The 24,513-nt window shown below is 40.5% G+C and overlaps 1 protein-coding gene across 2 annotated transcripts in view; it reads left to right on the top strand.

The window, feature by feature from the left end:
• The first annotated feature begins 3,016 nt into the window (after nt 1-3,016).
• Nucleotides 3,017-24,513, top strand: part of SLC44A5 (solute carrier family 44 member 5) — a 61,296-nt gene continuing 39,799 nt past the window's right edge. The window contains exon 1 of one of the 2 annotated variants that reach the window (XM_027899461.1): nt 3,017-3,229. In XM_027899461.1, the coding sequence (XP_027755262.1) occupies nt 3,211-3,229 (19 nt within the window). In that variant the 5' untranslated portion in view covers nt 3,017-3,210. Of the gene's footprint in view, nt 3,230-3,459; nt 3,621-24,513 lie in introns of those variants that run through there. The other variant, XM_027899460.1, reaches the window with a different exon arrangement.

The following is a 24,513-nucleotide window of genomic DNA, read 5'->3' on the forward strand; positions in this document are numbered from 1 at the left end:
ACCTGACCTGAACTGCTCATGTAGACAAAGTCTGGGAATGTTGTTGTCTGAAACTGTCAAATTGAGGAAATTGAGTCAGGAATACGTGGTGGTAAGATTTGCTGTTCTCCAGGTTTAGTTTACACTGAAGCATTTTTGCATATGAAGTTTGCTACTTGCCTCTGAAGACGGATGTGTGTACTTTCTGGAAGCAAGCTTATGTATTAAAAAGCCACTAAACTATCTGTGATCTCTTGCAGTGTTATAGAGGTTAAAGAATAGACATTCCAGAAAAAGGAAGGAAAGAGTGTATGGAGCCAAGACAAAGGTATTCAAGGACATCTCTGCTAAATTACAGGAGCAACTGGGGTAAGGTACAAGAACCAACTGCTCATTAAGGTCACTGTTTAACACAGCTTGTGCTTATGAAGCTACACCCTTGCTCACCTTCCTCCACTCCTTCTCACTGTTTTTGGGTAGTTTTGCCTCTCTTCATATCTCCTTGGGTAAATGAATGAGAACTTTTTTGGCAATGTGTTGTCAACATAATTTTTACCAAGCCAGTCCGGAGAGGAAACTTCAAAGCCCAGGTGGTCCAGGTCTACTAAGTTTTTAGGAAGAGAGGGGTATGAAAGATGGCAAGGTTCTCTGTCAAAGCCTAAACCAGTTGAACTGTGATGTTCAAAATTATTTACATAAGGAGTGACAATAGATAAAAGTTTCTGTAAGGTGTATTTTTGGCATTTCTCTCAGCAGCAAGAAATACAGCATCTGTCTTTTTTATTTTCTCAAACCCTTACTACTGTGTCACATTTCTTATTTAGTATTCCTCTGATCACTTTTACTACAGAAAAATTGTGAACATGAATATGCAAAGATGATGTGCTGTCTTTTAAAGTGGTCTCCTTATGTAGCCTTCTATGTCTTTGAATAACTGTCTTGTAGCTTTTAGCACTATTCTAACCCTCTGTATTCTTTTTAGCAAGTTTTGCATTTTATTTTAGTGTATTTTTAAGTTATTCCTTGGTTCTGGTAGTCAGAACCAAGTCAAAAGTTACTACTTCTCCTGGAGAATTCTACATTAACTTCTTAATGTTATATATTATTTTAATATTTTAAAAATTATAAAAATAAGAATTTTATATTCTATAAACTCTAATGAAAATAAATAAATAAATAAAAAACTTAACTAGAGTGCATGTGAGTATTTTTTTTGTTGCCAGAACTTGGAAGTGCTGTGTAAGCAAAACCTTATCTCTGGTTTTGCTATCTCTCTCTATCTCTCTGTCTCAATCTATCTTCTGTTAAATATAACACATGCTCTATGATATATAAAGAGCATATATGTTAAATATTACATATGTTAAATACAATATATAATAAATAGGTACTATATTATATAATCTACATAATGTATACACAATAATATAGACACAATATAGTCATTGTATATGCTGTGTATTACATATAATGTTTATTTTGTATGTCTAGTGTGTGATACCTGTGATATCTGATACATTTATTTTTAGAACAGGCTATACTATTACCTATTTTTTTTTACTGTTGAGATTCCAATGTTTATTCTTGAACATAAGCTATATATAGATACATCCCTCTGCACAAGGGGGACAGAAGAACACTGAGCTGTAGAAGAATACTGAGACTTCCCTGAGAATGCTACATCAGCTCTGAGTAGCAACTCTGGTCATGCCCTGCTGCCTATAGGTTGCTATGTCTTATCTGAATGAGCCAGAAGGCATTAACACACCTCCTTCCTTCTTACAAAGCTGTCCTATGCTGCTTTTCTCACGTTTGACTCAGTCTTAGACACAAGAAGCTCTTTCTTCCATAGGTGAGATTGTCTGAATTGTTCTCCTCATCATCATCACTGAGATGAAATCAGGATTTCTTCTTAGATAGCAAAGAGTGTCATCCATTTTCCACATGGGGTGGAAACACGCATCTTGGGTAGCTAGGCTAAGTATGTGGCTTAAGAGGATAGGGGGAGTAGGTTAAGAAAAAACTCTCATTAAATTTGCAAACCACCAGCAGTGCACAGAATCGTAATCTCTGCCCATGTAATATTCTGATGAAGTGCGATGACTGGAAGAAGCAAGTACTAATTTTAAAATATAAAAAAATATTGTATTTCAAAGTATAAATTCTCACAATTTAACGGGGGAGGGAGTAATACCTCCTCTCAGTACTTCCTCTACCAGCAGATAAAACTGCATATGTGAAATTCAGTAATTATTAGAGCAATTGGCCTGGACTGAGACCTCTGGGAGGATGGATAAACTGCTACATATTCCTGATTTAGTTTCCCTGAAACTAGCCAAGGCAGCAAGCACTGCAAGACCTGATGATGTACTGACTGTGTAGGAAGCACATACCCTCACTAACACATATATGATTGGTTTACATTTCAATACAAGCATAACTGCAACCTCCACAGTCTATGTCCATTAATTTACTCATAAATAAAAGAATCATGTGTTTTTGAGGGTCTTAAGCCAGCTTTTGAAAGGGTACCTTTATTTGCAAGCCTTGGAAAGTAACTTGTTCTCAAACTGCTCATGTCTGAAAATGTAAATGATGGCCTTGAGGTGCACCTCTGTCATTTCAGAATGTTTTCTAATACAAAATGTTCCGTGTGTTTTACTTAGTGACAACAGACTAATGGCAACGTGACATCTGAATACAGTGTCCCTTGCTGTAGTAATGATTTGTACTGTCAAAACTGTGAAAGAAACTCAGCGATCAGAGTAATTGCTCCTACGTGGCTATTGCCCCACTCAGATAAAACAAAGGGAGGTGGATGACAATTGAAGGAAAGTTTATGATCAGAAATCTGTATTTGTCAGGACTGAAACTGTTTTCTGACTGAGTTATGAAAATGCCCCCACCTCGAAACAACACGTTTCTCCCCGTCGGGAGACAGACGCGCGGCTGTCGGTGGTCACACTCGAGCGCTTCGCCCTCCCCAGGCCCCGGGGGCCCGTGCAACTGGTCGCCCGGGCACGAGGCCGCTGCCCGCCCGGCGCTCAGCACGGGCGGCACGGACAGCTCCGCCAAGGGAGGCGCTTCCCGGCGGGGCCCGGGAGGGCGGCGAGCGGCCCCAGGGCCGGCCGGCCGCTTCCCAGCAGCGGCAACACCTCCGGGCTCTGCGCAGGGCAGGGGCACAGGCGGGCAGCGCACCCGGCTGCGGACAGCGGCGGTTGGGGCGGGAGGATGGACACCGGCCCGCCAGGTACGGCCCCGTGGGATGCCGAAGTTGCCGCCGTGCCCGGCGAAGTTGTCGAGGCGCGGCCCGTCCCGGCGCCCCTCGCCCGCCCCCCTCCCCGCGGCCCGGGCACCGGCACCGCCCCCGCGGGTCGGCGCAGGCGTCGCGGCGGGGCCGGCGGGACGGGAGGGTGGGTGCGGGCGGTGCTGCGGGCGGCCGCGGCGGAGCGGGGCGGAGCGGAGCCGAGTGGAGCGGGAGGCTGCCCGGCCGCCGCCGCCTCTCATGCCTTCACGGCAACAAAGAACGCGCTGAGCGGCGGGCGGAGGCGCCGGGCCCCTGGCTGTACCCCGGCAGTGCCGGCGCGGAGGGCACCGGGAGACGATGGCGAGGAAGGGCGAAGCCTCCGCTCATCTCTACGGTGAGCGCGGGGCACGGCGGGGCGAGCGCCGGTGCTGGGGCGGGGGCGGCCGGCGCCTGTGCCGTCCGCCGGCCTGTTTACAGCGCGGATCCGCCTGGCGGGCAGCGGCGGCCAGAGCCGGCCGGAGTTTGCTTCCCTCGGCGAATGCGGGGGGCGCAGGGTCCCCCGTGCCGGAGGGAGCCCCTGGGACGCCGGAGCACCTCACCCGGCCCGGAGCAGGCAGGACGGTTGGTTTGGGGAGGGAGCCGGTGGGTGTAGGGATGGGGGCGGGCAGGGCTGAAGCTTCTGCCGCCGCCCCCGCCGCGGGAGCAGGTGCGTTGTGGCCGCTTTGTCCGCGTACTGGGGCGGAGCGGAGCCGGGGCCGGGCGGCAGGTGCGCGGTCTGGGCCGGGCCGCGGGGCGATGCGCGGGGCCGGGGGCCGTGGGGTGCGCGGGGCGATGTGCGGGGCCGGGGGCCGCCGGGCCGGAGGCGGAGCCCGTGGGGCTGTGGTACCTGCGGGCTGCTGGTGTTTGGGGTGCGGGCAGCGGCACCTCCCGAGGGCAGCGCCCTGGCTGGTCCTGCCAGCCGACGCCCGGGAAGGTCACCGGGGGCAGAACTTTGTCTGGGTGTCGAGCTCTGCTTTAACTGTTCCTTGGAAGGTGATGTATTTGCGACAGGGAACACGGCGTTTGCAAAGCCACTTAGCCTGTTTGAAGGTGTTGCTACAAAATCGATTTCCTCTTCCAGTGTGCGCGAGATTTCCATGGCAAAACAAACGTGCAGAATGAACAAACCCCCTTAAAACGAGGCTGCAGCTCCGGGAGCCCCGAAGGCCTCCTGCAATGGGCCGAGTTACACAAATGGCTAAACACGGCTTGGTAAAGCAGCCTTTACCTCACTACCACAGGCGTGCTGTGTGAAAATCCTGTTTTCTAATTCATTGCCATGGTCTGAACCTTAATCTGACTAAAGGAAAATCCATGGCTTGTGTTCCTTCAAAAAAAGAAAATGGGGAAAAAAAGTCTTTAGGGGGGGAAAACAAACGACAGAGAAAGTGTTTCAAATGTGAAATTAAATTGATGAGTCTGAAATCATTTAACTTATGAGAGAACCTATTTCTACTCCTATGGAATTCAAATGGTTTTGCAGGCTACTGCAGAGACAGAGTAGGCCTAGGACCATAGATATTCAGCACTGATGTAGAAAAAGGTGTGAAAGTATTATTCTGAAAGAAGAGCAGGCACACAGTATTCAGGAAGGGGAAAATACCTTTTGAATAGAGTTCAGTAAGAGCTATGTATGCTTCCTTAGTTGTCATTTGTAAGCAAGAGCACTCTGTTAAGAAAGTCATAACAGGAGATACCAAGTGTTGTTATTATAAAATAGTTTTTAAACTTCATTTTCAAAGCATGTTCCAAGGGTAAGAAAGGGTGATTCTTTTTATTCAACTTCAGGGAGGAGAGTGATGTTTTGAAGAATTATTCTGACTTGAATTTTTGCTATTTGAGCTGTTTCATGAGTGTGTTTACTTCTTTTTATCTCATTTGCACATGTGGATTTTGTTAGTGGTAGTGTGTATCGTGTTACTACACTTGCAGAAGTCTTGAGCAATTGCTCTAGTCTTGCATTGGGAAGCAAAGTTCTTTCCCCTCTTAGATCATATAAGGATTTACGAAACAGAAAGTGCAGCATATATAATACGATTTTCCTTTCAAATTAGATTGCTGTAATAGTCATTCTCTTGACTTTGTTGTCTTTGCCAGTAACAGTTTATTTATTAGCCTGCAGGTATATTTTTCAGAGCTATAGATATCCTAAACTACTCTTCTGGAATCTCAAAGATTCCTCAGGGCTTCAGCATTTATAAATGGCAAAGGCAAATTCTTATGAAAGTTTTGGTCTTTTAACTTGTGTCATCAGTCTGATTCTTTACAATAGATGGGTCAAATTGTTGACAGGTGGGATCTTTATTTTTCAACCAAAGTAGTACTTTTCTTTCATGTGACCACAGTATTAAGTGCTGTCATGTGACTGTTGAAATCTATGATAAAATTATTTTTTACATCATTGCAGAATCAGCCTCTTAGCAGTGATTGTACAATAAGCAGTTCAGTTGTTACCTTACAAATGCAGAAGGCCAGATGGATGATGACATCTTTTAAAAAAAAAGCTTTTATCACTGTTTTAAGAAACAATGATAAGTATATGAAGTGCCCGATTTTATTACTCCCAACTCAAATGCATCTAGCTTTTTTATATCTGCATGTTTAGTCACTCTTCAGGAAGAACTACTTATCTATGATTTCTTTTGCCAGTAATGGGTGCAATCAAAACTTGAGTCTATAATTGGCATTCCTAGTTACTGCTATGAAGTGATCATGTCAAGTTTCTCCTAAGAAGGATTCTACCTGTTAATCCCCAACCCAAGTCGGGGAAGTTCTTCTGTTTCCCTTGGGAGAGCTTTTGAGGAACCGTGAAACTTTCTATCAAGGTGGTATTTCTTGTCATTTGGCCTGCATTTGCCTTTTTTTAATTTTCTCCAGTTGCACATATGTACCATGCAGGAAGGACATCCTGAATCTAAGGAAAATGTGCTGTTTACCCACAGCAGTGTCATATGATCTGGAAGCCTGTGACACTACTGCAGATAAAGCCTCCTTATCTCCTGCTGGTAAATCCTTGTGTGTCATGGTATGTAGTTCATTTTGCCTTCTGAGGTTCAGGTTTCATACCAGTGGGGTATGTTCATATCAAAAATGAAACTCAATTTATCACTTTAATAATATTTTAATATACTCAGAAATGTTGGAAGTAGGTGAAACTCACAGTCACATTCAGGTGGCTTAAACCTTTCTTCCTCTGACATAAATTTGGCCCACTTTATTTAGGCTTTGCAGAGCATGTTTTAGGTAGGATAAATCATTTACTCCTTAAGCACATCTGCTGAACCTAGGTATAGTGCTTCAGCCATGCCAGATTTTGCTAACGTCCTAGTTTTACATAAAACAATTCACTGTAGAATTAATGTAGGGGCCTGGGGACAAAAACAGAGAGAGAATTTTAAAAGCAGCACTTTGTAGTATGTTCCCTGTTGGTTTTTATTGCAGGTAGGTCTCTTTGAGTGAAAACTTCCTCTCTTAGCATGCTACTTCATCTTTTGCCTGATTCTGTGATAATGTCCTCCACAACATCCTTGTCCCAAGAGTTACAGTCAATGGTTCAGTGTCCCAGTGGAAACCAGTAATGAGTGGTGTTTGTACTGAAACCACTGCTACCTAGTATCAACAAAATAGAGAGATCAAGTGTACCCTTAGCAAGTTTGCAGATGACACCAAGGTGAGTGGTGCAGTCAGTACTCTAAAAGGAAGGGATGCCATACAGGGGGGCCATGACAGGTTTGAGGACCTTCAAGCTTCTTGAAGACAAGCAAGGCCAAGTGCAAGGTCCTATACCTGGGTCAGAGCAATCCCCACTACCAGCACGAGGTAGGGGCTGAATGGTTTGAGAACTGCCCTGCAGAGAAGGACATGGGGTTACTGATGGATGAAAGATTGGACATGACCTGGCAACGTGCATTCAAGCACAGAAAACCAGTTGTGTCCTGGTCATCAAAAGAGTTGTGACAGCAGGTTGAGGGAGTTAATTCTGCCCCTTCACTCCACTCTGGTGAGACCCCACTTGAAGGTACTTCATCTATTTCCAGCATTCCCAACACAAGAAAGACATGAATCTGTTGAAGCAGGTCCAGCAGGGGGCCATGAAGATGATTAGATGACTGGAGCACCCCTCCTATGAGGAAGGACTGAAAGAGTTGGGATTGTTCAGCATGGAGAAGAGAAGGCTCCGTGGAGACGTTACTGCAGCTTTTCAATATATAAGGGGGGTTTATAAGAAAGGTGGAGATTTATTAATTTTTTTTAACCGAGGCTTCTATTGACAAGACAAGGGCAATGTTTTTTAAGTGAAAGAGGGTTTAATTTGGACATAAGGAAGAATTTTTTTACCATGAGGGTGATTAGATGCTGGCACAGGTTGCCCAGAGAAGCTGTGGCTGCTCCATCCCTTGAAGTGTTCAAGGCCAGGTTGGATGGGGCTTGGAGAAACCTGGGATAGTGGAAGTTGTGCTTGCCCATGGCAGGGGGTTGGAATGAGGTGAGCTTTAAGGCCCCTTCCAACCCAAGCCATTCTGTGATTCTGTGAAAGTACGAAAAGTATCATATGCCAGAAATGGTTTGGTTTGGTATGTAAGTGAATAGGCAATAAAACTGGTAGGATTCAGTCAATACTATTTTTGCTCACATGGTGGCCTAGTGCTCATTTGTATTTCTTGAGCCAAAGTAATTACTCCAGTTTCCAGTCCAATAAAGATTATCTAGAGTATCTGAAAGCATTCAGGCTCTAATTTGTTATCCTTTAGCACTTGAGTGTTGTACATCTTCTGGCTTATTGACTTAAGCCAAGCCATTCTTGGGAATAAGGTGTTGTTCAGCTGTGAACAAGGACGATGCAAACAGAACATCTGTAGATAAGGAGATTAATGTAACTGTTACACATAGTTATACACTATCAAGTTGATTATTTATTGCTGAATGGTATAACTGTCATTGAACATTACCTAGAAAGAAATTGTTTAATAGCCAGGCTTCTTGGTGGCTAATTAAACTTGGTTATATGTTTTAACAAGCTAGGTACTATAGTTGGGGGGGAGTTCTACTGCTATCCCATGTCTGTACAGTATATTATTATCCAGTCTTGCATCTCCGCTTCTCAAAGTCTCTCTTATCATACCAGACCCATATTTCTCTACATTATGTCCTTATGTTAGAGTCACAAGTATCTCATTCTGCACAGGCTAATTAGTTGTTACTGTTATCTGATAAGCAAAAATAAATTAGCCATAATCACCTGGTCAGAAGAAAAATTGCTGTTATGGTTGAATCAAAACACATACAAACTTGGACGTAATTTAGTAGATTCAGTAATTCACTCTGCATTCACTCCTGAAATGTAAAAGCACATTGCATTCACAGATGCTTAACTGTATTTACTGTTTGTGTTTCCTATTGCTAGCGCCTGGCTCAGAGGCAGTCAGATTTACAAAATCTGCTGATGTGATTCCCTAGCATCTGGATATTGTGTCAGAGAGACAGTGACTCATTAATGTCTATTAACCTAATAAAATAATACAGGGGCATCCTACAGGATGGTGTAAATTACACTGACTTAGGACTGTTAAAGCGCATAAACATAAGAGCTTTCCTGTGAGGTTAGGAACGAGGTGTGTTTTGTGAAATACAACACTTATTTGTTTAATACAGTGAAGATAAACACACACCCAGATTTGTTAACAGTCTTGTTTTGTTACACTGAAGGCTAAGGAAAATGCAATGGCTGTGCATTTTACAACATATATGTGAACTTAGACATTTAGATTTCCATATATAGTCTTTTCCTGCTGAACTTGTACTAGTTTCTTTGGGACTCTGAAGAAGGTGTTTTAGTCAGTTTGAGGAAGCAGTGAAGAAGTACCCAGGAAATCATGGACAAAGGCTAACAGAATAGCCTTTCAAAGTTCTTTCCAATTGTATTTTCTGTGAGCGTTTCCTTGGGAGGTGGTGTGATACAGAGAACTCAAAGTCCCTGAAGGTGGTGGGAAAGTGGTGACAGGTCTAATAAATAATTACTGGGAAAAAATAAGTTTATTGTAAACATTTTTTTTATTTTTGCTAGGAAAGGAAATAAATGCCTGGCAGCCATTAGAGTTAGATGGATGTCTTAGATATATAATTTTTCCTTAACAACTAAGACTGAGACATAAGCAACAGTGACTGAGTATAATTTTTGACAAAAGACCCGTGCATCTTAAACTTTATCTCAGTGTTTCTGCTTTTTTGTCTTTTCAAATTGATCAGTCTAAATTTGTTGGTACCAAGCTTTTATGATCCTGGCATTCTAGTCGTTGGAATTCACTTCTCTCCAGGGATAGATACAAATACCTTTATACAGTTTACTCTGAGTAACAGAGCTGCAATCCATATGAAACATAAAGGGTGGGGCTTTCTTCTTATCACAGTAATCTGCTGTGGCACTTGGAAGCCGTTGGACTGCTGGTAAGAACCCATAAATAAAAGTAACCAGGAGGAAATCTCTCTGACTTGTGGGATAACCCCCTGGAGCCTACTACTGATGTAGAAATTCAGTACTGTCCATGTTCCCATACAAATTATGAGGAACTTTTCACAGGGAGGGATGGAATACATCTGACTGTTCCTTTCAACTGAGGAATACTTACAGGTTTCCAGGCTCATTCCATATAAGGGAAGTCATCCTTTCCCTCCTAGATAGTGCTGAAGAAAGCTGCAGCAAGTGACTGTACTCCTTGAGGGTGCTCTGTTGAGCAGTCACGTTGAAGTCAAAGCTCTTCTGTTTTACTGAAACCTGAAACAATGCCAGTGAGTGACCTCTGACAGCTGTCAAGACAAGGAAATTTTGCCTAAAGGGATCGTCTCCCTAAGGAGGATCACTGACTAATGTTCCCAAAAGATAGTTTGCTAAGTAACTTCTCTGGCAGGAAGTCCTATAGTTGCACCTGTTTTTAGCCAGTAGATAATCTGTTAAATATATGATTTAGTTTATGCTTCATTTGTGCCTTAGGCACATGTTTCACCCAGAAAGAGGAGGTCTTACATGGGTGGGCCAGGATACCACCTAATTATCTCTTCTGCACAACTGATTATCTATAGAAGAAAGTGAGTATCTATTGCATGCAGAGCATCTAGACTTGTACCAGCTGATGTGCCATGAAATCTGGTAGTAGAATAGTGTCTATTCTACACCTAGTCAGTGTACTTTGAAATAAATGAATATTCTGAATAATACCTCTGGTACTTATTATATAAGATTATTTGTACTGGATGTTAGAGTAAAATTATCTGGGTTTTTTTCATCACTTGTATTTTTCTACAAGAATTAGAATTTCTTGGATGTGATCAGGTTGCTAAAAACTAGCTAAGCGTAGCAAAATATAGTATTTATTTTTAGATCCCCCCTCTCCCCAGCAGAATAATAAATAGTTTCTATACTGTTGCTTTGCTTTCTCTGACAAAAGGCAATGAGCTGTATCTATGAATACCCCTTTTTGTTGGTTTCACTACAATGCAATATCTGTGCTAGCATCTAGGCAACTGCTGTAAACAGGGAAATGATGTGCCTGTGACCAGTACTCTTGAACTCTTGTAGTATTTACTCACATTAGTAATTTAAAGGTTTGAGTAGGATTTGTGAGATAAGAAATTGCTCTTATGCATATGGGTTTAGGTAAATATGTATATAATATGTACAAATATATTTCCTTGTTAGCTTTTTTTTGGCATCTGTCCAGGTCCCTGCTACATCTAGAAAAAGTATCACTAGCAGAAGTATTATAACTAAGAATACATAATTTCATCTGCAAAGCAAGTAACATTATGTGTGCATACATTGTATTTCTGTTTATGTGGTTCATGCAGAGCAGATCTTTGCTAATTTATGCTGATGGGCTCTCCACAAATGACTGAGTATTGTGGCAAGAGCCATTGTCACACCAGTCCACAAGCTTGAGGCCAGCAACTCTTGTGGGTCTGCAGCCTGAGGGAAAACATCCATCTCAGCAGCTGTCTGAAAGCTTATTTTGGAATTGTAGAGAAAATAATAAAAAGAGCTCAGCTACTGGAAGCTGCTGACTTTTTCTTCTGATCCCTTCATAATGAAAGATTTTCCTTTCAACCGAGGAAATCAAAAATCTGTAGGTAGTGAATGAGTGGTTTGGGATACTGTCAAGCAGAATAGGGAGAGAAAACAATGAAAGTTTCTTAACAAAGTGAAACTAACCCCAAATTGAGTGAATCTGTAAATGGGGATAGTAAACGAGCAAACACAAGCCTGTTAGAATTCTGAGCCAACAGCTCTCAATGAAGTTGTATAGCACACCTGGAAGTGTGGCAAAAGGAAATAAACCCCCCCAGCTGCCAGGAGCTCTTTTCCCTGTTATGTGTAACTACTGTAACCGGTGCCTGAAAAAGATATATGAGAAAACCTGTGAATGTTGTTTATTTATGCTCTGTTTTACTCAAAGGACTAAGAAAAATATAATAATAATAATAAAGGACAGCACAACAAAGATGCAATCTGGGGAAGTGTTTCTTTTCTCCTTGCAGAGTGACTTCTGGAGGATGTGGATGTTCCACTATTATGGGGTTTTTTCACCTGTTTTTTGACTTGTTTTAGGCTGCTGGGTCAGTTCAGTTAGTGGGATCAGTTAGTGATAATATTACACTCAATGTGGGAATGAAAAATCATGAGATTTGACTAGTCTGAATGGGCTTGCACTAAACTGTTTTCTCTAACCATTTCCTGTCATATTTAAGGGCAAAGTGTCATAGTTATATGTCTGTATCAAAGCTTTCTCTTTACCATCTTTAAAAGGCACCCTGCAGTGAATTTGCTTTAAGGTATTGAACTTGCCTGTATTGAATCTACCTGTAAGATAATAAGTCAAAGTTGTCCAAATAAACAAGGGCAATTGAATGGCAGTGGTCTTTCGTACAGATTGCTATGTATTTTAAAGATTCTCTGGTTTACAGGTGAAATTCTGCTCCTAGCCTGCATAATAAGTGAAACTGGAAGAGGAAATGAGTTCTGTACTCGCTGTGCAAGCCCAAGAGCCTTTTTGGAGTGCCATTGGAAGAGTAGGACTGTAGTCTATGTAGCTGTGCTTTTTTGGCCCTTTCAAACACGTTTGCACTGTGCTGTCCTGTCAGTTCATCCTCTCATGCAGACCTGATGAGCACTGCAGACCCTTAGGATAGCTGGGCACTATCTCAAAACATATTTTCCTGATGTTATTTCACTTGAGTTTTGATATCAGTCATGATTAGTGTAATAAAGGGCAAAGCTGTGTGTGTCACTGCTCTCCCTTGCTTTGTCACTGCAGGATACTGTCTTGTATATGACTTCCTCTTACAGCTGTAGTTGGTTTGCTTTTCACTTGTGTCCTCACCTTTCCTTTTTCAAAGATGGTTGAAAGCTAAATATTTGGTTAGAAGATTAAATTTCATCCTTACGTTTTTGTGGGCTATTTGATTGTTTACATTTGATGACAACTACATATAACATTGTCTTTCTCTGCTGCTTTAGCTGCTCTACAAAAGCTACAGCAAATTACATTGTGGTTACTCACGGTTTCCTCCTGACCAGTTGACACAATCCCTCAACCAAATGCTGCTGATGTTACTAGTGTAGATGCTACTAAATAACTGTGAGATTCCTGCAAGGATAAAGAAAGCTTATGCAAGTTATTAGTATAGATGTCAAGTCCTTGTACTATAGCTGTTGTCATTGCAGGCATCTATTTTGACATCTGTGACTGCTGCATCTGCAGCATCTGCTTTGTCTTTCATTATTGTCTGTCTCTCTGTTCTATCGATCTGTCTTTTTGTCACAAAATAAGTTTTGGTTGGAAGTACAATTTTAGTTTATTACTCCTTCATTGTTTTCATCTTTTTTAGAGGAATTTTATGAATTTTCCTCCCCATCCTCACTGTATTGGTTTCAGCACTACAGATCTGACCTACAGCAAAATAAACACGAGTGAAGGGCAAGGAATTTGACACTTTCTTCTGTGTTGCACTTGCATTGTCTTTCACCATCAGATTTTTTTTTTTTTTTTTTAAGGTAATTGCAGATTGCCAAAATATAATTGTATTTAGAACACAAGATTTCTATCAGGGTGAATTTGTACTTTACTTCCAGCTGTGAATTCTCTGTAATGCATGATGGTCCCCTGTAGGAAAGGTACTATTTTCTTTTGGCAATGCCTTCGTAGTGATAAACGTTGATCAAGAAGTCGTTGGAGGTGATTTTGTTCATTTGTTCTGCAGCTTTCATAGAACTAGGTAGAAAGCACTTTGCAGCAGATTTTCTATACAGCTGAAAGTTGTTTGCAAATCTGCAAATCTTCACTGACCTAACATGCTGAATCTGTAATAAAGAAACATTTTGGCTAAGAGAAAATCTTCCTCTGGAAGTACTGAAGAAGAGGACTGTTGTCATGGAGTATCACATTAGAAAAAGATGAAGAAATATTTATGTGGTAAAGGAAGTGTCTTGTTTTCATCAGTTAGGTTTTAAGGACTTGTGTGTTGCTCAAGATGGGAAACCCTAGAATGTTTGAGAAGTTGTTCACGCTTCAGGACCGTTTTCCAGTAGCACTCAAAGCAATTTTAAGTGTAATTGTATGGATACTACTCTGACAAAGTGTCTGAGTATCCCAGAAATGATAGGTCTTAACACCTAATGAACAAGCTCTGTTTGACTTGATGTATTTATTCCTGGTGATGCACTGTGCCAAACAACTGAAATGCTTCTAACACTGGCTGTTACCAGTAGGATGGAATGTGCAGTGTGGGACAGATTTTTGCTTGAATTCTCTAGTGAGTGGGAAGTATTTAAAGGGGGGTTGGAATCTAGTGCCATCTTTTTTTTTTTTAATTTAAGTCTGAGTGATAGTTTTTTATATGTGTTGTGAAAATACATAATTGCTTCAGTGTTCCAGCACAAGTTGGATAACAATTAAATTAGGGTGTAGCAGAGTAGATATCCAAATCACAGACAGGAAAATGGGGCCCGTGTCTTGACACAAAATAATCAGCAAAACAGCTGCAAGTGTTTTGCAAGACTCTAAAGATCACTGGCAAACTGATTTAATTTTCATATTTCCAGATTTCTGAGGGCAGTAGTCTACCTTCAAGCAGTTTTTGACTTTTTTTTTCTAGTCTATAGTGAAGCAGGAAGAGAGACTGAGGATAGTTACTGGTATGTCTGAAGAAGCCTGGGATTGAAAGGCATTGACTTCCATCCTTAAAATAGAATAGTAACTTGTAACTGCAGTGTTCTGGCACGTGACCTTAGAAAGTCAGTCTTCTGTGCTGTAGTACTCCCAACTTGTCTAATTTAATCTATATTAGTCCTTCCAGTTTTTATAGAAGCTTTGATTAGGTTTAGTGTTTGAGATCTCTCACAGAAAGTGCTCTAACAGGAAAACCATTTATTACCCTCCACTTCGTGTGTTAATAATAAGAAAATACATGGTTGTGGTTCAGGTAATTTTTTTTTCCCTTCAGACAAGTTCCTTAGTGCATTTCCTGACGCATTCAGGATATATATGTACTACCATCTTAAACTGCATTTTGTCAGTACATGCTCTTTATCTATATGGTTCTGTCTTTGTAAGCATTCAGGAGTCCTTTCATTAGTGTATTATCCAGAAATTAAAATCAAGCAATAACATAATGTAACTATCAAATTCTCATTTATACACAGTTTACTAGGGTTATAGGTTGACTTACTTGGATTCAGTTGGTGGGAATATACTGTTCAGTTAGAAAATGTTTAGGTGCATTAAAAGAAATTATTACTGATGGTTAAGATTCAAGAAATAATTCTTTGTAAGTCATAATATTAATTGTATCTTGAAAACATTTTTGGCTTTGAACTTCCTTCAGTTCACACTGTTCTTAATTACAAAATTACTGTGCTTTAGATTAAAAATTTTGATTCAGAAATTGATTTTGTGAATAGTTTATTCCATTTTTCAGCTGTCAAGGTAACTGAAGTCCAAGTTTGATTTGGGTGCAGTCTCACAGTATCCTGAGTATCATCTAGACCTTTTGCAGTCCCTTTCAGACCCACTGTGTGCAGTTCTTCTCTCTCTCTTCTGTGGGAACTTCTGCTCAGATTGCTGAAAACTCTCGTGATGACAAAATAGAATTTAGTTTTTGGCCAGCTTGGCTTTCCGAGTTGGCTTCCTCTCCAGCACAAGGGCAGATCACATAGTGGCAAATATGGAAAGGCACTGGCAACTCTGACATAATCATCCCATAAAACTGATGCACTGATCTCCTAACTTGCTTACGTGGCTGTTATACTTCAGCTCTGATGGTGTTATTCATGCTTTCTTGCTCCTCTGTTCACATGTCCTAGCAGACCTTTGTAGGGCCTTGCAGTGAAAGCAAGCCAAATGTTTTTGCTTGGAGATAGTTTTCGGTCATGTCAAACCTGGACTGTTACTTACCCTAAACCTGCAAAACTGCTACTGTTGGCAGGAGGGCAAAGACAGGAGAGGATGGACAGGGGATAGAACCAACCTCTTAAGTTTCAGCCTGTTCTTAAGCTGACCAGACAGCTGCTTTAGTTAATTTTGAATTAATCTTGAAAGAGAAGAGATCATAGAAGTTTCGAATATGCTGAGTTGGAAGGGACATATGCGGATCCAACTCCTGGCTCTGCACAGGGCACCCCAACAATGCCACATGTCCCTGAGAGTGTTGTCCAAATGCTTCTTGAGCTCTGACAGCCTTGGTGCTGGGACCACTGCCCTGGGGAGCCTGTTCAGTGCCCAACCACCCTCGGGGGGAAGAACCTTTACCTAATATTCAATCTAACCCCCCAGCACAGCTTCGTGCTGTGACCAGCGATAGGACCTGAGTGAACAAAGATCTATACTGCCCCTCATTAGGGAGGTGGAGACCCCAATGAGGTCTGGCCTCAGTTTCCTTTTCTCTAGGCAGAACATAGATAAGAATGGAAAGATGGACAGATGAAAATATATACTGAGAAGTACAAGAAATTGGAAACTATCAATTGCATATGTATCAAAAACATTTTAACCAGCTCAACTCTTACTCTTGTGAGGAAAAAACAAGTGACAGCTTTTAAATTTGTTTGTTAAAAGTTAAAAAGATATTTTTGTGATTGTACAATTTAGCTTATCAATAGTCTTCAAACAGGTGATTTAATTCAAGTTAGGTTTTGCCTTGCATGTGTCTGTTGTGATTTATTATTTTAATACTTCTGGAGCAAATGCCTTTTTTTTTCCAACAAAGATTTGTGGTAAGACTTGCAGCTCCCGTTGACTCTATTAACCCCTCATTTCAGATATAAAATGCAACATGATAGTGATTGTGCTGTTACCCCTCATTTCCATGGATACACACTTTGAATGCAGGTATAAGTAATGAACAGCGGCCTCAAGTAATCTGTCCCCTGAAAGAACTAAGAACGTTGCAGGGTACATGTGTTGTACTGGCGCTTCTAACACGTTTAAACTGAGGTAATTTCTCTGAACTGTGAGGTCAGCCTAATATGTGTTGAACACTAATAAGTGTTCGTTAACCTGGGAGTTTGGTGAGGCATCAGAGATGTTATCTAAACCTGGAGGGACAGCTGTAAATGTTTGCAACCATTGTAAATTGTTAAGTTGGTTCCCTAGGGCAGATAGGATAGGATCAGTCTGACCCTCAGATTCTGTTTGTCTTGCTTCTGTCTGTTGCTGCTCAGGGTCTGACAGTTTAGAGGAACAGCTTTCTGTGTGCCCCTCTAGTGATGAAAGACTGGTCTTAGCAGTACTTCTAACAGTCCTAAATTAGGACAATGTACTTGGCCAATTAATGAATATTTTCTGATGGTCAAAACTATTCACACGCATCTCGCTTGCTAATAAAATTAGGTAAATTGAGTGTTAAATCTTATTCAGACGCTGAATGTCTTGCTGTTATCACTAATGCATAAGTAAATATTCCTGTAGGGAAATGTAGTTGGAAAGGCATAGAACAATGGGAAGCAAGAAACTGTCCTGAGAAGGAGAAATAAAAGAAAACAACTTGGCTGAGCATTGGATACTTCATAGCTGACTGACTGTAGAACTATGGTATGTCTGCAGTCCTGTCATGGTTCAGAATTTATGAGACTTAATTATGAAGGTGTTCTGGTTTTTTTTTGTTTTTTTTTTTTTTTCCTGGCTGAGAGCTGTTTAGTATAAACTCAGTATTCTGAGACTGGAAACTAAGCCTTTCCTAGCAGGCAAGAGTACCTGTCAACCAGTCCAGTTCTCCTCTTGGCTTACTGACTGTGATTGCACAACTTTTCCATTGCTGTCTGTGTGGTCTGCTTATAATAGGATCCCTCAAGTCTACTTCTTTATTTTAGGCCCCTAATTCAGTTTATAGATCTCTTTTCACCTTAAGTCAGCCTACTGGTTACTACAGTAGAGAAAACCTTTCAGAAAATAGTAAGAGGCCAGTCAAGAAGCTTATGATGCTTATCTTTGGCGTGTGTTTCTCTAGCATAAGGTCTGCTACTTAAAACATGAGAGAAATTCAAGATTTTCTGCTATTTTCAGTGCAAATGTTTGCAGCTTTTCTTGGAATTGCTGTAGTAATTGCTACACAAATTTAAGTTGCTCTTTAAGAACTCCATCTGTCTTAAAAAAACCCCCACAAACCAAACCAGAAGATAGAATTTAGAAGCAGCAGAGAGAGTTGAATTTGTGAACCATAATTTCAGACTAGTTCAAGTCTCATTCACATTACAGGAAAGACTAACATGGACCCTTTCCTCTGGAACCCATAGAGATACCTGTCTTTTTAAGTGAGCAAGATAAAAAAGATTTGCCAGATTTAGAATCTCAACTTTCAAATTCACAATGCTGAATTGTACTCAGGAAAGGAATGTATAAAAAAATGAATACTTCTATAACATAACAGTCCTTTTTTTTATTTTTTTTTTTGACACATCCTTTGATTAATCTCTCAGCCAATACAGGATTGGCAGAATAGCTCGCTCTTTTCAAATTAGTTTGTGGTTACCTTACATAATTTACAATATTATTTGAATGTTGATTTCACTCTTTGCAGTTATTTTTTGTGATAGGCAGCCAAACAGATTGTCTCTTGACTGACCAAATGTTTTGGGAGACATGAAGAGCTGCTTTTGTTTTAATGGGCTATGGTACAGTGTAAATGGCACCAATTCAGAGAAGACTAGGCTAACACTACTGCTTACTGAGATACGTAATTACTGCTGTGCATTCTAAGATATAGTAGGCAAATTTAGAATGCTGTAGTCCCTTTATTTGATTGGTCTTCCTGTACCTCTTAACAGAACAGTCATTTCTGCTCAACTAGAAAGGAAGCATGTAGTCTACTACCTAAATCTAGGTGCCAAAAGTGTTATTATGCAGTAATACTTGGACACATGCCACCCTGGAGTGTTAAAATCTTGCATTTCAGAGTCACAGTGAAGAAAATACTTCCAATTACAATTTGAAATCTATGTATATGTATGCTTACAGACACTCAGAGAAACAAATAGTAGGTAAAATACAATATGATACAATTGCAAAATTGCCAGTTAATAGTGGGGGGGTTTAGCTTCTCCAGAGATTTGGAATATTTAGCAAGTGCTGATAATAAATTAATGTATTTCACATTTATACATGATATAGTACAGATACAGTGTCTTTCTCCTTACTTTGCTTCTTTTTATAAAGATGAGTAGATTAACAGAATGTAAGGAAAAAGTAGGGTATAAGCATGCACTGTGAAATTTTCCCTTTGCACACTGGCACTTCAGTTTTGCAGTACTTCTTTGTTTGTATCAAAACCAGAGACTCATCAGAATGAATACTATGGTGGTGTGGTTCTCTGTAGAAAGCAAATTCAAACTGCAGACCATAAAATTTATGATGATGTGCAATTCCCTCAAGGTCTCATGAGGTTAGGTTAGTGTACTACGGTAATGCATGCTGTAGGCTCAGCCCTAATTTAAGCACAGTATCTATAGGCCATAAAAAGAGTGCTGGGACCTGCCCTGGCTGCAAGTACATGCGTCGCGAGGGCATTCTCTGAGTGTACGATTGGGAAAGGCAGAGCAGAATTCTTCATGGCACCAGTAACAAGTTACTTGCTGCAGAAACCTTATTGCTGTAAACTTCCGTGTAACTGAGTACAGTAACAGCACCTTCATGGCTAAATGTTGGGCTTATGTGCTTTCAGCCCCCTCTTTGGTATCTATATATTAGCAACTGACTTCACATGTGGCAGAGAAAAGTGTAAGTAACCTGGGTATTAATGTGTGCCCCTTTTAAATAGAGTTTTAATGGGGAAATGTAACAACAGCAGCAGCAACAGTAACAATGTATTATTTATTGTTTATTACTAGTGTAATATTTCTTGTCTGTACTTTTCAGTGCCAGATACCCCTTACAGAAAAAAGCATTGGAGTTGATTTAGCAACAAAACTGTAATGCTAAAGGTTCAATTTTCAGGATTTATTTTGCTTCCAATTCCTAGGATTTCAGTTTTCACAGGATATTACAACCTTGTTACATATAAGAGCAGAAGCTCTAGTTTCCACTTATAATCTATGTGATTATTAATATTTACCAAGTATAAGATACCAGTTTATAGGAATAAATTGAAGATTTAACTAGAGACTAACTTTTAGGCATCTGGGCCTAATATCAAGAATTTTAAGCTGAGAGTACCAGAGCTTCCAGTCAGCAAGTTCTTATTTACATTATGATTTCACTGTTTATTGTTGTTCTTAAAATGTTAAGGTACATCTGCAGTGCCTAAAATTGAGCCTGGGACTATACAATACTCCTTTTTTTTGTGACTTTTTGTAAGGAGGTGAGGCTTGGTTTACTTCTAATATTGGGAAGGAATTTTCTGATCTTTCATCAGAGTAAACCAAATTCTTTTTTATATGGCTTCCATCTTCTTGTAGTTTTTCACAACTCTCCTAAAAACTCTCTCAGTGTTGCCAAGATTAATATTTCTTCTGACAATCTCCCCAAGTCCTCCAGATCGTATTTTGTCTCCTCCTTTGGTCTGGTTTTGATTTGTCTTTGAGATGTTTCTTCTACACAAATTACTTGTCAGTCTGCTAAACATTCACGTGTTAAACGTTCACATCCGCAGTGGACTGTGATTTCTCCTTCCTTCCTCCCGCTCCCTCCAGCAGCTGGAGTATGCTTTTGGTATCAATTATGTATAAAGTGTGAGTTGTATTCTGTAGTTGCTACAAAGTCTGTAAGCATTGCAGAAGTGTTCCTACAGGGAACCTTTTGTCTTCACTAATTCCACATACCTTATAGCTGATACACATCTAATAGTTCATCTATATGGGTTTTACTCCTATAAACAGTCTAGACTGAGCATTCAGGACTGTTATTTATGCCAATGTGTCCGTGATTTTACATCCAGGATTATACTCCTCAGTTGTTGTCTTCTAAATTGATACACCAACAGTAATAGAAAACAAGTTCTGAATTACATCACAAACTGGAAAATCTGCAAACCAGTTAAAATAAACCTAGTTTTATACATGGAATGTAGCATGTATTTTGCTGTTTAAATGGAGGGGGAATCTGAGCCAGTTCTGTGCTTTAGACAGTAACTTGACACCTGCTTCTGCAGGAACAGATTTTTTCATAGAAAGACTTTTTCTTATAATGCACATGCTCTGTATAGTATCACTGCAAGTTAGTCTGTGTACAGGTTTGAGATTCACTGTGTATCAGTTTTTACAGATACGTAGCTAATGTGAAGTCCTCTTACATCCAAAATTATTCAGTTTTCAGATCACCATTCAAATTGTTTTTTTTTTTGTCATAGCACCTAATAATGAGATATATGAAGACATTATTTTCTGTAACAAAAATCTGTTTTCTGTAACACCATCTCATTATTGTGTATGTTGGAAATGCTGACAAGTTCCTTTGAGGAATAAAAACCTGTAACTAATGTTGGATTATTTATTTACTAACAGTCTTATTACCTAGGAATAGGACCTGGCTCAAAGAATGCAGATCAACTTGGAATAACATGTTGTGCTTTTAGAAGTCTATAGAAACAAAAAACATCAGTAATCACAGTCCCCTTCTTTTGTCTAAGAACACATTCAGCTTTGTATAAAGTCAAGTTTTTGATTGCAGAGGACTTTTTTAATGACAACAAAATAGAGAATATAGTGGAAGTCTATTTTTATTAACAAGTGGTAAAAACTTGGAATGAAGGGTCACTTCTGACCATTTTTAAGCAACTGTAAGGGATTGATTTGCTCAAATAAATTCTTAAATTACATCTGCCCATGTTAACGTTTTGTGAATATATTTGCTGTTCCAGATACACAGAGCCATTGTTAACACTGCTAAGACTGCAGAACACATTCTACAGTAAGTGACAAAAGTCTCAGAAATGAAGGCAAAATAAATGAAAATGTCTCTGCCTAATAAAATAATGGATCTAGTTAACATAGCCTAACAAACTCTACTTGTAACTGCATATCCAGTTGTTTAAAAACAACCATGAAGAGCTGATGCTTTGTTCATTATACCATACAGTGTGCTATACAGAGACTGTACAGAGCAGCAGGCATTCATAATAATGCATCTATACACTGTTATATAGACATAAATTTTGACCTCTATTAAGGCAGCAATAGTCACAACTCACCAAATCCCCATCTGAATAGTTTTCTTTATATAATTCTTTTCTCCCCTAAATAATGTCTCTACAAGGTGTGTAGCTATACAGAGAACAGTCAGTGAATTAGCAAATGCCTGTTGATATGGCTTCTTAATCTTATCTGTGAGTTACTCATTTTGTGGACAAACATATATGCCTAATCATTCTAAAACATAACCAGTTATTTTTGTATTCAAATGTCATACCACATACCAGTGACCGAGTGCAAAATTCAGTCATGCATGTGGGCAGTTAGACTTTCACTGAAACTGTGGGTGCATGGTTCAAACAGTGCCCTTTGTAAAGGGAAAATAAAACATTTTCTAGCTTTGGAAATGCTTTAAACTATCAACATAATTGGGATTTGTTTAATTGTCTAGCTTATGTACTGTAATTTGCCAGATGCTGTTCTGCATATATGATCTATCGGCATTTCAGCAATGTTTGGGTAAAACAACCTTTCAGGTTGTTGTGGAGGGTATTCTTCTAAGAGAAAAATGTCTTAATAATGCCTGAATTTCTGTTATGTCGTTCTTCGGGAAAAATTAATTAGTCACTCTGTGTAACCATCCTGCTGCCAGATCTCTGTTTGCCCTGGGAGCTGGGCCGGGTCTGGCAGGGCAGGGCCGGTTCCTCGGCGCCCAGCGAGGCCGGGCCGGTGCCGCGGGCAGGGCAGGGCAGGGCAGGGCAGGGCAAGGCCCGCTGGGCCGGGCCGGGCCGGGCCGGGCCAGGTCGGTGGCCTCGGGCAGGGTTGTTGGCCAGGCGGGCTCAGCCGGAGCTGCGGCTCGGGCGGCGCTCCCGGAGGGGATGTCCCTGGCCGGGCCGGCCCGCGGTGCTGCCCCGCAGCCTCCCCAGCGCCGGCTGCCCGAGCCGTGCTCAGCCTCGGCCGGGGCAGAAAACGTGTTGCTCTGCTTTCAGTTCCTCAGTCTCTGGAAGCAGAAGAATAGTTTTCTTTCAGATACGAAATTCAAGGAGGATGGCGATGACACCCACGGAAAACGTGTTGCAACAGCTCGTCATGCAGTAATGACATCCAAAGACTTGTTGAAGAAACTGATTAATGTTACTAATTCCCCAAGCTATGCAGGGAGGTTTTCTAGGTGGTTTTCTGTTTTCTCTTGTAATCGACCATCATAGCTGGGTTCAGTTTCCACACCAGATTCTCACAGACTGGAGGGCTAAGAGTTTCCAAAAGCTGTGCATTCAATTAGTAGAGACACTTTTTCCAGAGACTTTGTGCTACTTGGTACTTTAGGGATGTGTCTCCTTTCTCCCCAGAATAAAGGACAGTGCTAGTGATAGATAGTGATTCAATAGAGTATTTTTATATTCTATTGAAAAGCAAAGGTTGAGAGACAGTAGTTTGTTGAGTGAATCGGGACGCCTGGCTTGCAGTTTTCAAATTTTTTTCAAATTCCTTACTGTTATTCTAAAAAGTAGAACTTTATGAGTATACTTGTTTTAGGGAATACCCTCATGTAATTTCTCCAGTTTTGAACTGACCCACACTACAGAGTTTTTATTCAAATACTTCTACTTCGATAGAACAGGAAACATAATTTGTAATGCCACTTCCAGTACTCCATTTGATCTAAAAGAAATTTTGACTTTGCTATGTAGGTTTTAAGTGGAAGGTTCTATATAGGCTATAATAGTTGTTCTCTAGTGGATGCTTGTTAGTGTAAAATTAATAGGAAATAAAAGACAACTTAAAATTACTATTTGATCTTATTTCTTAACAGACAATTGTGAAAATCTGTGAAATGTATACATTTTGAAGTAATTAATCATATAGGACCAAGTTTCCATCTTACAGTAAATTGTAGTAATTATCAAAGGTCAGAGTCCACTGGATTTAAATATTTTGTGAAATATGAACCTTGTGCTAAAGATTTAGTGGAATAAATTTTGTTAGTCCCAAAAATGTGTTGTAGAAGGATATTAATAGTCTAATTTCCCCTTAACAATAAGTTGTAACTTCTTCTAGAGCTGAAGGTTGTCTTATTTTACACCTTTCCTTTTATTTCAGTGTCAGACTAATTTAATTTTGTAGTAATAGTGATGGGGGTTTTGTTGTTGCTGTCTGAAAAACCAGGAGATTATTTTCAAATTCGTATGTTCACCTGCAGGAATACAGTTCCTCTTGAAAGTGGGGTCTTGGCTGTAAAAATGAACTCAGCAGTTGCTGGATGTGCTCAGCAGACACGTTACCAGAGGGCTGCTGAAGGGGCAGGGTTGTACACGTGTACTACACCAGGAACAGGGTGGTGCCCACCAGGCACAGAGTCTGAGACATGAAGAGCCATAAGGGGAGACAACACTGAGGTAATTGTCTTTAAAATTTGGACAGCTGTTATGTTGTCTTCAAGACACAAGCTGCATTTTTAAATATTAAAACGAGATGGAGGAGGGGAAAGAAAGGATAGAACCTTATAGGCTTGCCTTCTGAGAACTGGGTAAGTAATAGTGACTGAAAAATTTTGGAATTGTGTAACATCATGAGACACATGATAGCAAAGTACATTTTATGTTGGACATTTGACCAACAATGTTACATTAGGATTTTTGAT

Source organism: Empidonax traillii, unplaced genomic scaffold, assembly GCF_003031625.1.
Source record: "Empidonax traillii isolate 1590-97213 ecotype Southwest subspecies unplaced genomic scaffold, ASM303162v1 scaffold669:size348880, whole genome shotgun sequence".
Taxonomy (NCBI): domain Eukaryota; kingdom Metazoa; phylum Chordata; class Aves; order Passeriformes; family Tyrannidae; genus Empidonax; species Empidonax traillii.